The sequence below is a fragment of the Candoia aspera genome, chromosome 6 (assembly GCF_035149785.1).
Source record: "Candoia aspera isolate rCanAsp1 chromosome 6, rCanAsp1.hap2, whole genome shotgun sequence".
In the NCBI taxonomy this organism is placed as follows: Eukaryota; Metazoa; Chordata; class Lepidosauria; order Squamata; family Boidae; genus Candoia; species Candoia aspera.
The window spans coordinates 42,248,334-42,262,167 of NC_086158.1; the positions used below are offsets into that span (position 1 = coordinate 42,248,334).

Consider the following 13,834-nt stretch of genomic DNA (forward strand, 5'->3'; position numbering starts at 1 on the left):
CTTTGCTTGATATGATTGAATTATTGCATAGAATTCATGTTCATAATGGTTAGTCCCTCTTGCTCTATAATGGAAGTGGACAATGTGGGATCCCTCAGATTATTTTTTTTTTAATGTTAATTCTCATCAGCTGTTACTATTGGCAGTGTTGGCTAGGACTGATGGGAATTGGAGGTTAGCAACAATCTGGAAGCCTGTTTGTTACTTATCCTTGCTCAGTTAATTCACTGAAAGTTTTGCCAGTTCTTGAGAAATGACATTTAAGAATGGCAAATTTTCCCTTCCTGTCCTACTTTTATGCACTGCTATACCTTTCACCTTTAGTTCTGATGATGGGAGACATTCCAGCATTTTCAGATAAAACTGCATACACTGATCTGGGAGTGGGGTTCCAAGACTGCTGGTTGAATATTCAGTTCTTTATTTCATAACGTTGTAGAGCTGTGAATGATCAGCCTTTTCACTTTGTGTGGGGAGGGTGGTGGTTCTGGGATATTTTGCTCATTTACAGTTCAGTTTTTCTGTCCTAATGTAAACTAGAAAATGATTTTAGTGATTCTTTAAAGGCTGACATCTCTGAATATTCATTTCTATTATAGAAAGAATTGGAATTCAAAGGATTTTCTCCAAGCCAAGTGAAAGTATATAGGAAAAATAGAGGAGCCAAATCCTTACTGTCAGTGCTTGCTGTTACCCTGCAGAACAGGGGTTCTTAACCTAGGGTCCATGGATAGATTCCAGGAGTCTGTAAACTTGGATGGGGACAATTACAACTTAGTTTTCGCTAATCTCTGACTGAAATTTAGTTTTTCACTCAATAATGAATGTAGGTAATGATTTACCTCCAAAACTCTAAAACTCCAAAAATGTTTGTTAACTTCAACAAATCTGTCTAAAATTGCTTGAATTATTCTTTAATACTTTGGTAACTGAGTATAATTGGTTTTTGTTGTAATGTAATCTATATGTATTTTGTTTTATGCATTTAAATATATTATTCTGTGTGCTTTAAGTCCTGTTGATTTCAGTGGGTTTCAGATTGTTTCAATAATTGCCTGGCATAATACCTAGTATTCATAACTCTCAGTGACTGGAGAAAGTTATTCTTATTGTTGTTGTTATTTAAATTTGTATACTGCCCAACTCCCAATGACCCTGGGTGGTTCACAAGTAAACAACATTAAAAGGATTGATTAATTAATTGAACTTGTATGCCCGACTCACAACGATTCTGTGTGGCTCACAATAATCAGCAAAGAAATTACAATAAAATCAATAAAGATAAAAGATGGCAAGTGCAATGAAATGAGGGGTCTCACTCTCCTTTGCTGAAGGTCTGGGTGAAGAGCCAGGTCTTCGCTGCTCTTCTGAATGACAGCAGAGTGGGGCCATCTGTATCTCAGGGGAACCTTGTTCCAGAGGCAGGCACTGCTACAGAAGGTGCACTTGGGTCCTGATAAATGGCATTGTTTAATCAAAGGAACTGGGAGCAAGCCAACCCTGCAAGATCAAATCAGCTGATAATATAATAGTAGACAAGAACAAGGAATAAAAGATGGCAATTGGAGCAGAGCAAAAAACAAACAACCCCACCCCCCAAAGGGCCCCCCAAGCACCCTCACCAAAGGCCAGGTCTTCAAGACCATTTAAAACACCAGGTTGCCTGCTTTCTTTTTTGTCAGGCATCTTTAGTGCTTGCTGCTTTCTTCCTGTGATTCTCTCCATTTTTCTGGGGTGGAGATGAAAAGTATAACCTCCAAATTTTAGCTCTCCAAGACATGTGCTCAAATGAGACCTCAATTATCTTTCTGCTGTACTTAAGAGTAAATGACATAACTTCTGCACATGTGCAAGATTAAAGATGTCGACTTACCAACAGTAAGAGCAATTAATATTGTTTTACACAGGCCTAACCATAATAAGTCTTTAGTGGGATAAAGCAGATGTGGAAAAGGAAGCTATAAGCTGTTCAAAGCATAATGGTTTGGAAGAAACCACGAGCCTGGTCCCCCATGTGAACCTCACAGGCACCAATGTACTCAGTGACATCTCCCTTGCTTCCAACTTGGCTCCTTGCCCCAGCTGACTTTTTAAAGATTCCTTTAAAATTAAATAAATGGGAAATTGACATACAGTCCCCTTACTTCAAACCACTATACTTACGCTCACTATGAATTATGTGATGGTTTGGGGAAGCTGTTTTAGGTTTATACTTTCTGCTTTGTTCTTCATTAGTACTTCAATATCCAGCAGTTTAACCCAGATCTGCGATAGCAGCTAAGAAAGTGGAAATAGTTTTGGAAAATGAAGTCCATTAGAACAAATGTCTGTCCCAGAATTTGTTACCTGTATCAGAACTAGATCTGCCTCACTCAAATCATTTGACATCCAAATCTTCTCTCTTACTTACTTCAAGCTTTCTTAATTTGAGAAGTTTAATTGCAAAGGGGAGGACATTTTCATTGTTATTGTTAACCACTGAGAGTAGGAAAGTGAACTACAGGTAGTCCTTATTTAGTGACCACAATTGAGTCTAAGTTATGTGGTTGCTAAGTGGAAAATCACGTGACTGTGATTGTGCTTAACGATTTTACTTCAGCTTTCCTTTACTTTACAGTGTCAGAAGGATATGACCCCAAACAGCCAGGTGAGCCCAAACAGTGGGGAAGGTTTCTGGAACTCGACTGACAAGGATGCCTGGTAAAAGGGCAAATCTTAAAGCCCTTTTTCCCCACCTTCCCATCCTTTGGAATGCTTACTCCAGTGCTGGGATAATTAGCAAGAAGAGAATTAATGTTTGTATTTACATTCATTGGAAGGAAGGGATTACAAGACAGTAAACAGGCACACAATGGGGAGTACACAATGAAAGAAATGTGCTAGTGCCGGCTGTTTGCTTAGCGTGCTTGCCACTGTGAGCCCCTGCTTAGGAGGCCAGCAAAAGCCAAAGATAGGAAAGTGATTAAAGTCTTGTCAGTTACAAGCAGCAGCTACCAGACAGCTAATTAAAGTCACAGAGCTGAGCTTGTTAACTTGCAGTTTGCACCTTTTGGGGAAGTGCTGCACTGCGGAGAAAAGCAACTCATGATCACTTGATAGGCAATCTCTCTGCTGGGGGTGGGGGGAAAATGGCACAGGACAACACATACCGACTGACTGGAATAGCCAACACGTAACTGAAAGACACTGAAAAGTCGTAAATGCAGGCATTGGTTGCAAAGTTACTTTTTCATCACCATTGTAACTTCAAACGGTCACTGCCTGAGGCAGTCGCTGAGTGAGGTCTACCTGTACTGCAAATTTTGAGTTTATCTTTCTCCTGCCCTAGAGAAGCTGATGTGGTATTGTTCTATGTCATTCAAGATGATTAGGATGGTCAGGAATATGTAATGTGGCTACCCTTTAATGAAGTACTATTCTGTTATATTCTATTAATAATTAGGATGGTAAAAGAGTGTCTAGTGCATATTTATACACAAAATGATGATTCTAATTTGTGTTAGAGATTAAGTATAGAACCTTGTATGGTAGTCACTGAGGGCCTGTTTCTTACAACATCCCATGTGCTTTGTGATTACTGATTGCAGTAACAAAAATTTGAATGAGAGATAAAGGAATACAGGAACTATGTTAAACTCTTTTTCTCTTTTCTTCCCCTCATATATGTAATTTTCTTCAGGGTGAAGTAGGGCTGAAGCTCAGCAAAGCATTTGCTTTTTCTCTAGTAATATTTGATATTAACCAGCTGGCTTTCCTTTCTCCTTTTTTCTGTCTCTGCATGCAAGTCATTTCAAGTGTACAAAACAGCATACCTTGGGAGGCAAGAATCATGGTCAACCTCTTGTCTTCTCCCAAGATACATTGGGTCTCATTTTGTTATCCACAGTTGCCAGAGCAAGAGGTGGTGAATTTGTTCATCCCAACACAGGCAGTAGGTGCCATTATTGGAAAAAAGGGCCAACATATTAAGCAACTAGCAAGATTTGCAGGTGCTTCAATCAAGGTAAGATGTGTGATGGGTACCATCACCCTCTAAGGTTTATAGTTGTAGAACTTTGGTCAAAAAGTGAGGGTGCTGGACTAGGATTGGAGTTCAAAACCACCCTCAGCCAAGAAAGCTCCTGGGCAGTCATTCGCCCTCAGCCTAACCTTCACAGGGTTGTCATTGTCAGGGTAAAATGAAGGAAGAGCCCCGTGTAAGCTGTTGTCAGCTCTGGAGAAAAGGCATGATATAAACTAAAAAATAATAATAATGAACCAGGGCCAAGGAATTTGTTGACCTTCAAGAACTGCAGCTTCTAGCAGCCCCAGCCAGTATGACCAGTAGTAAAAGACACTGGGAGTTGCAAAAAGCCAGTCCAGTGCTGGTTTATGAAGAGGTGGGCAGTCTTGGGGAATGAGGACTGCATGAGGTGCTGGGGCTACATGTATGTGTCTGCAAGCACACTTCTCTGTCTGGAAGAATGTAAGAAAAAAGCGTTCAGTTACATGAAATTACATTACACTGAAAACCTATCCAGTCCAGGATTTTTTGTGATGCTATCATGAAGTTTTGAGCACTCAGCCACAAAAACTTTCCTGCAAACTTTTGTTTCTTGCTGTAACATAAACAAGAAAAATTGCTTTCAGCAGTGTCGAGCAGTAATCAGCTAAGACCTTTAAACAACCAAATCTGCTGGGTTTTCCCACTTGACTGCCTTTCTGCAGCTTTCGTGATAAGCAGGCAATGAAACAGTGAATTATGTGTACCTTTTCAAGCATTTTATATTTAACTATTTCTCTACTGGCAAAGTAAAACTTCAGGTAAAGTCTACCTTTCCATATGTGTAGCTATTTCTACAAACCCTATCCCTTCTTAGAGTTAAGTAAGGACGTTAATTACACTTGGCTGGCAATCTCTTAGAACTAGTGGGACTTGATCATCAGTTCTTCAGTCTTCCTCCAGGTGTACTGTGCAAAGACCAAGTCACTTGCTGCATCTCTCACCGTCTTTGGGCATTCCCCTAACAGTTTAGTTGCCTTTTTCTGTTTCCAAAACACACACACACACCCCTTTCTGCTGGATTGTAAGCAAGGTTGCTAAGAAAGCAGGGAAGCCTTACTTCACATATACCACACACATCCTTCCTTCTTTGCACTCCTTCTAAGGTCAGTAAACTGCTCAGGAGAGCAGACTATTGCAGTGAGAGAATTTTCTCACCTGACAGCTGTCTCAGTACAATAGCACTTTCCAAAATCCTTTCAGTCATTTGTTCAGTGGGCTTCCAGATACAGTATACTTATTATTCTGAGAAAACGCCTTTCCCAAAATTGATAGCACTCCTAGCAGCCCATGAAATAGCTGATTGGTAGACTAAACAAATGGCAGCTAGGACTGACATGTAATCCACAGGTTAGCTATCTATTTTATACCTTATTGACACCAAAACATGAAACCCTTCTCATTCATTTTTATGAATTTCAATTGCTTCCTACCTATCCTCCGGGCAGTGTAAATTACTGGCCACTGCAAACAAATATCCACCAGTGAACAAGGGAAAAGATTTGTGGAGAAAGAAAATTTCTTTGTGGAGAGGTAACTGCAGATCTTAGCTACGGACATCTCTTCAGAAGGCAGTCATTTTCTCCCAACATTCAAATGATGTAGGCTGATTTAGAAAAGACAGCTGGATGAGTATACAGGAAAGCAGGTGTATTTGAGAAATGAATCATTATGAGAGACTGACTCAAGTTACTTCTAGAACTGTCTGATGAGTGGGCCTGACTTGTCCTAGAGTACATGAGCAAATCAGGTCTGGGTAATGTTCAGCCAATCAGAGCAATCTGTGAATGAATCACCATGAATTAGACTCATGATATATTTAGATTGCAGCCTATGATGCACCTAAACTACTGCTGAACGTATCTGGTTATATTCTGTGTAGAACAATTGCTAATTTAGGAAGTAATTATGTTTTTAATAGGTTTCTCACTCTAAAGCTCATTCCTGTGATGAAAACTGAGAAATGAGACCTTCTTCTTAAGGAAGAATTGGAGACTTGTGCTGATCTCAAACAGGGTGTCTTGATATGAATTTTGCCCTCTGCAAAATGGTGTCTCTCCCATTTCATTGTTCTCTTAGGCTGACCTTCTTCAACTGGTATCATTTGGATATGTAGGATTATAATTCCCACCATCCCCCACAGTACTAGGGGGATGGCTAGGATCTTAATTGCAGTCCACAGTATATAACTGTTGGGGAAAGCTGTCTTAGGTTAATTGCAGCAATGTTTTATCACCAGTGAAGGAAGTGTGGAACTTTTTTCCCCTTATTTTGAGCAAGTGGCTCCATCTTTGAAGGAAGGATTCCAGAAATTGCTGTTTGTCATGCTAAGAGACAGAATCTGTATTGTTGAAAGTGAACTTTTTCCGTTGCTCTCCTTTTATAGTTGAAATTGCTACCCAAAATCAAACACAACAAAAAAAATGCATTTTTAAAAAACTAGATATGATAAATGATCCAGAGATGAATGCAGGAACCAATCTACAGTTTCAGTAATAGTAGTAAGCTTTCAGTGTGATGGAATCCATAGCAATGTGCTTTGAACTTGAGAGCTGCTTCATTAATTCCTGTCATACATTGAGAGCCATTGATTGGAAGTTGAGGGAAAAATAAATTTGCTATACAGTTGTGTTCTCTGTAACTTGCAGATTGCACCAGCTGAGAGTCCAGATGCCAGTGAGAGGATGGTTATCATTACAGGGCCCCCAGAAGCACAATTCAAGGTCAGTATTAATAAACCCATATCATGAAAAGCAAGACAACTGCCTGCTTCTTTATTCCAGTTACTGAAATGATGCAGGCAGCAGCTGTTCAAGAGAAGAGGCATGGCGTACCTTAGCAAGACCAAGCAACCTACCAGTTGTACTGCTGTGTAACCCAGTGTTACAAGAATATGGACTAAGGCAATCCTCACAGCCATAGCTTTAAATACCATAAAAATAATATCCAGAGCATACCCACAAGCTTGCAGAGTATCCAGATTAATGGCTCCACTCATTCTTTGCTCTTATTGACATGGTTTTTGCATTTTCAGAGTGTGCTTATAGTTTTATATATAGTTCTTCATAAGTAAGTCCCACTTCTAAGTAAATCTCACTGTGTTTACTCAGACTATTCCAGGTATTTGTGCATAGGATTGCTACCTCAAACTCATAATGCTAGAGTTTCATTTTTTGCTGCAATTAGAACAGATACAATTTGTATGACAGAAAAGGAAAAAAAATAGACTAATGGGATTATTTCAATGTGAATGTGACAAAAAGCAATCACTTGCCATCGATTTAAGACTGGTTGCAGCTCCAAGGAGAGAGAGATTCCTTTGGAAATCTGGAGTGCCTGTGCCATATGCGAAAAGGCCCCAGATTCTAATTGCAAATTTGGATTTGTGGCCAACAGCTTTTTTCAAACTTTACAAACACACACAATTTCACAGCCATTTAAGTTCCAAAGTAGAACAGACATCTCAGTGATTTTAAATACTAGATGTTATTGTTTCTTGTTATAAGCTGTTTGATGAGAGGAGTATAACTTTTCTAACTGATAAGGATAGAATAGCTGATCTGTGTCCTGTTTTCTAAATATGGCTGGTTTTTCTAAATAAAGCTGGTTTTTAGGAGCAACAAGTCCTCTTTTCCTTTGTTACTATAGCTAAACTTGGCCTTGCACATAGGCTGGGTGAACCCTGAACACAGAACCCAATACTGATATAACACTGGATATGTTAAGTAGGTTCAAGCTCTTTATCAACTATCATTCAAAAGCTCCATTCTTTTCCCATGAAATACCAAAATGGGTTCTCTGGATCATGAATATATATTATAAATTAGATTTCAACTTTTTTGTTCAAAGCTTTCTTTTGCTGGTTGATGACCAAAATAGACTCCATTGACCTATTTACTATCTTAGGCCCAAGGACGGATATTTGGAAAACTAAAGGAAGAAAACTTTTTCAATCCAAAAGAAGAAGTGAAGCTTGAAGCCCACATCAGGGTGCCTTCTTCTGCAGCAGGTCGTGTGATAGGGAAAGGTGGCAAAACGGTAAGTGGGGTGACATCATATATTCATGGAAAATAACTTTAAGCAGAAATTGCTTTGTTTGACATCAAAAGCAAATGGGAGCCTCTGCACTTCATGTTAGTTTGACTATACACAACATTAGAACTTTTTTTTGTATACTTACTGTTATAGGTAAACGAACTACAGAACTTAACCAGTGCAGAAGTAATTGTACCACGTGACCAAACTCCTGATGAAAACGAAGAAGTCGTCGTCAAAATAATTGGTCATTTCTTTGCCAGTCAGGTACAGTAGCACTACCAAATTATTTGTTCAATGAGTAGCTATTCAATCTTGAAACTGCTATTTGGAAGTTATGGAAATGCATCCTCCCAGGTTTAGGTGCCAGCAGTCAGAATGGTGGAAGCAGCCACACCCATCTTCATCAATATCCTCTACCCCTCTCCTGAAAATGTTACATGGAGACACTTCGGCTAATTGCAATTGTCTATTTATTTATCTATTTATTTATCTATCATATTTTTATCACTGCCCATTTCCCTTATACGGGGGACTCTGGGCGGTTCACAATAAAGCAGTTTAAAATTCAATAAAATCATAAATAATATCATTAATCCATAAATATCAATATCAATAAATAAATATAAAATGTAATGAGATCCAAGTGAGGGGAGATCTAATACCACCCAGAGGGGAGCAAGATCGGCCTCGGCAGGACTAGGAAGCCAACCAACCCCAAGAGTGGCTCTTCGTCTCCCCAGTCCAGGCATGGTGACAAAGCCAGGTCTTCAATCGTTTCCTGAAGTCCAAAAGAGAGGAGGCTAGCCTCACTTCCGGGGGCAGGGTGTTCCAAAGGGCGGGAGCTGCTGCAGAGAAGGCCCACCTCCTGGACCCCACCAAATGGAGTTCTCGTGCAGACAGGGTCCGCAGCATGCCCTCTCTGCATGAGCGGGTGGGACGGGTTGATGTAACAGGGATGAGACGGTCCCTCGGGTAACCTGGCCCCATGCCATGTAGGGCTTTAAAAGTGATAACCAACACCTTGAATTGGACCCAGAAGCAAACTGGCACCCAGTGCAGCTCGTGCAGCAACAGGGTAGTATGTGCTGATCTTGAAGCACCCAAAATCACCCATGCAGCTGCATTTTGGACCAGCTGTAGCTTCCAGATACTCTTCAAGGGTAGCCTCATGTAGAGCGCATTACAGTAGTCTATATGGGAGATGACCAAGGCATGAGTGACCTATTCCCTTTGGGGGCCAGGATCCAAAAGAAAAATAAAGCTAAAGCTGGTTTGCAGCCACACCATTCACTATACCTCTCCCTCCCTTTCTATGATTGCAAACCAACTTTGCTTCCATCATGTTCATACAGTTCTTCATACAGTGCCTTTTGTTCTATATTCCTGAAAAGTACTTACATACTGCTCTTTTTTAAAAAAAAAAATCCCAAAATAGTTTGCAAATATGTACAGATGGTTTACGTTGGTGTTTAGGGAAATAGCTTAAGAATAAGGAAAGTCTAAACTAAAAAATGGCAGAAATCTTGCAAGATTCCAAGTGTCACAGTGTCAGTGTTTTCCTAACACAACGTATAAGCCATCCATTGTTTTACAGCTTTCTCTATACTGAAGAGGATTATTAGTACATACATCCTAATCAATTATATTGAGACAGCTTTCTATTTCCCCCTTCTTTTAAACCCACAAGTACTCTGTCTTTCTCCCTTTTACAGACCGCACAACGCAAGATCAGGGAAATTGTCCAGCAGGTGAAACAGCAGGAACAGAAACATCCACAAGGCACCCCGGCCTCGCAGCGCAGCAAATGAGGCTCCGGGGTGCTGGCCAGCAACAACTGATGAATGTAGCCCTTCCAACACCTTATAGAATCACCGGACCAGGGAGCAAACCAAAGACTATCTGAAGGCATCCAAGTCTGCCCAAGAGGCTGGGGCTCTACAGAGGACATCCAGTACACAGGGAGTGGGAAGGGATGGGCTTCAGCCAGCAGGAACCGCCTCTCCCACCCCATAGTCTCCATGGAGTCTCTCTAACAGTACAACGCTATCCCTTTAGTTGGACTAACATAGGCAGAAATTTTGCAAAATCTTTTCTGTACATGTATGTACATACTAGGAAAGCATTTTTTACACAGTGCATGAGCTTCTGCACCGGATAGCATTAATATATTTTAGAATTAATCTAGCTAACTAAACTAACTCCAGTCTTTAATTTTTTTAACAATTACATTTCATTTTTTAGAAAAAGCCAGCTTTTCTAGACTAAAATGAAAAGGCTAGTCCATTATGGATTTCTAACAGGAAGTAGGATGGGAACGTAGGATAGCCAGACCTAAATTTAAGTGAGACTCAAAAGTGAACAATACTTTGAAGGGCTTCAGGAGGATTAATGGTAGCAGCGCACCATCATAGATTGCCTGTAAGTGCCAACAGAAGGGATACCGTCTTGTTAGCAGAGGAATCTCTATGCATTTCTTTCTCCAGCTCATGTGATCTTCTCTTTGCTTCACAGATCTCAAACTGGTTTTTGCATACAGTCTCTCATTTTGTACCAGAGAGTGCAACCCTCCAAGTATATGCATCATGGAAAAAGATAGACATATATATAAAGCAAGCCACAGTTTCCATCTGCTTATCAAAATGCCAAGCTTCAGTTTTATCTAAGTTTCCTGAAAGGGTGGGGGAGGGAAAAAACCTTTTACCCTGCTTACAGGAAAACAGAGCACACTTGGTACTTTGGGAAATGGATTTTTAAAATGGGATTGACAAGAGGGTGTTGGCCCAGGGCATGAAAATTGCAACTTTTTTCAAAAAAGAAAAACAAACTACCTCAGGTGTTTTCATACCTCAGCACCTTGCTCTTGTGTGTCCCTTTTTGAGATTTTGTATGCCTTGTAAAACTGAGAGTTGGAGCATTTTTTATTTTTTTAATAAAATGAGTTGGAAATAAATTTAGACAAAAGACAGCTGCCAGGTGGAAGAAAGCATCATTCTGTATGATGATTATTCTGTATTATACTTCTGCTAGATGAGAGTCAATAACCTTCAACCATAGTAATAATAAAAGATAGAAGTGCAAGAGACACTGGAGCAGAACTCCTGAGTTTGACAGGTTAAACACACTATTAGAGTTTTTCTGTGCTAATGGATGTTATACTGGTTCTGTGAACATACCATTGTACCAACAGACTGCAATGCCAGTTTTACTTCAAACAGTGTTCTGTGGAAAAACAAACAAAAAAACCAAAATATATCCAGCTAACAAGACCTGACCTCTGTAGTTTTATTTAACTACAAAGTTGGAAAATAGATGGAGTGCAAGCCTTCCTCTCTCTAATCTATGTATCCCCTCGCTTTTAATTAGAGGATCCTTGTGCAGTCTTGTGAGGTCAATGGGTGGAACAGAAACAAAGATGTGTTTTGTACAACCACCTGGTTTCAGATTCATTTATATTACAGTGGCATCACAGAATCGGATGGAAATGCCAACCTACTCAGTGCAACCATCCAACCATCCAGTCTAAAGCAGATTACTATGTCCAACCACTGCTTGAAGACATACACTGAAGGGGGTCTTGTTACTAAGATGCCACTGCTATGGGCTCCAAAAGGACGTTCCAGTTGTTTTTCATCTTAATTTTCAGGGGACATTTAACAAAGCCGTTTACAAGTAAAATGGAAGACATAGGATTAAACCAAGGTGACCTGATAATCTAAAATATTTTGTGTGAGTGTTTGTATCTGGCTATTTACTGTGATAGGAAAAAAATAACATTTTTTAAGATGAGGTTTACAAAGAGGCTAATACCTTACAGCAGAGGTTCTCATCAGTTCATCAGGACTCTTGGGGATCATAGCCAATTTAGGTCATAGTTGTTTTTAAAATCTGATCAGGCTTGTGAAAGCATTGTCAAAACTTGCCCTGGGCTTTGTGAAGCCACAAGTGGGCAGCTGCAGTGCCACAAAGTTGGAGAACTCCTGAGATATATAGAATAAAATGTAATTATTGAAAGTAAGCAATGATTTTTTTCTGCCCAACTGTAATCACAGTGAAATAATGCATTTTATTCATGGGAGATCACATACGTTTATCATTTCAGTGGGTTGTGGTACTACAGAGTTTGAGAGCCGCTGCTTTATAGAATTAACTGGGTATTTTGAAGCATACCCTTTTTGCTTTGTAGAACTCAACATGCTCCTGATAGGAGCTTCTTGTAAGTGAAGCAGAGCCAAAGATTAATAATTCCCCATTGGTTCATCCCCAAATCGCCTTGCCCTGGCTCCAAGACAGCCCCTTGGAGGGCATACGCTCACGGTGGAGCCCCTAGCTCATTGCTTGCCTGCCGCCTGCTGCTGAGACAGGCTGAAGGCCTCCTGCACATTCTGTCCTGCGGAGCCACCTGAGAGGGGGCAACAACCTGCTGAGCTCCAGTTGGCTTGCTGCAGGATTGCCCTCTCCCATCCAGCCACAGGACTGTCTCTCTCTAGCTCTTTACTTTTACTGAAAAGACTCTCTGAAACCCAAGGTCTTAGAAATAATGATCTCATGGAAGCCCTTCAATACGCAAATTCTGCCCCACCCCCATTTAGTTGTCCTGAATTTAACCCAGTCTTCTTCCTTGAAACTGCCCAGCACAGAACACAAAGGGGATTCTTTCAAGCTGGTGCTCAAAGCTAGAAATACCCCTTTACCCAAGAATTTGTGGAATTCTGACTTCTGAATATGTAAAGGCTTGCACTGCATGGGTTTCACTTCTGCCTCCTCACCCCCAAAAAAGCCACCTCACCTAAGCTGCATCTTAGGACGAGAGGCCAAAGGATGACCATCAATTTGGATGGGCAACAGTGGGCCCAGTTCCTGTGTTAAGGTGGCCAGCCTTCCCCCTGCCACAAAGTATTCACTGGACTACAAATGGAAATGCTGCTAATGGAAAGAATACAAGGAGGAGGGAAGGGGAGGCCCCCTTCCTGTCCAGCCAAGTGGATCCTTTGCCTTCCCTACTGTCCAGCAAGCACATAGGGAAGGGAAGGCGCAGCAAAGGGTAGAGGAGCAAGGAAGGTTAAGGCTCTGCACTGTATCAGCAAGAGACAGGTAGTGGAGAAGAATCTCCTTCCCTGCTCTCCTGTCTGCTGCAGGGGTTAACTACTACCTACATGTACGGCAGCTACTCTTCTGGGATTGATCCTGAGGCAAGGTAAGAGTTACAGCGGTGGCAATGATTTTAACATCAACGTACTTTCCTCCCATCAGGCTCTGTGAATAAGCCCTTTCACAGTAAATGACAGTGTCTGCTGTTAAATATCTCCTTGTTTGGGAGCACAGCTTTTGACCTATCCTTTCTAGAAATGCCATCAGGTTATTTCCAAACATCTAGATTATGTATAATTTACACTGTTAAATCCAATAGTCAAGCTACTTCAGAAGAGCCGGCACAATTCAGCACTGATCAGCCACTGCTAATCACCCCAGTGGAATTTATTTCCAGAGAGACTGACAGACGACAGCAGCCAAGGAATGGCTCCTCTAAATACCTTCAGTGGACTTAAAAGATCAATGCATAAGTATGAAGGATTTACATACACAGTTTTTAAATGTAATTTACATTCATATATCTCTACCAGCAGCCCACAAACCATCGCAGATTCCATTCCAGATGTATTCTACAGTAAGAGGCTTAATTCTGCACGGGACACAGCTGCTTTACAATAAAATTACCTCCTGTAAACATATCTGCATTATCACATCTCTTTTTAA

The 13,834-nt window shown here is 40.7% G+C and overlaps 1 protein-coding gene across 3 annotated transcripts in view; it reads left to right on the top strand.

The window, feature by feature from the left end:
• The window catches only part of IGF2BP2 (insulin like growth factor 2 mRNA binding protein 2), an 84,093-nt gene extending 72,747 nt beyond the window's left edge, over positions 1–11,346 (top strand). For all 3 annotated transcript variants that reach the window (XM_063306845.1, XM_063306846.1, XM_063306847.1), the window contains 5 exons: positions 3,887–4,003; positions 6,691–6,765; positions 7,949–8,080; positions 8,231–8,344; positions 9,793–11,346. In XM_063306845.1, coding sequence (XP_063162915.1) covers positions 3,887–4,003; positions 6,691–6,765; positions 7,949–8,080; positions 8,231–8,344; positions 9,793–9,888 — 534 coding nt within the window. In that variant the 3' untranslated portion in view covers positions 9,889–11,346. The remainder of the gene's footprint in view (positions 1–3,886; positions 4,004–6,690; positions 6,766–7,948; positions 8,081–8,230; positions 8,345–9,792) is intronic.
• The last annotated feature ends 2,488 nt before the right edge of the window (positions 11,347–13,834 follow it).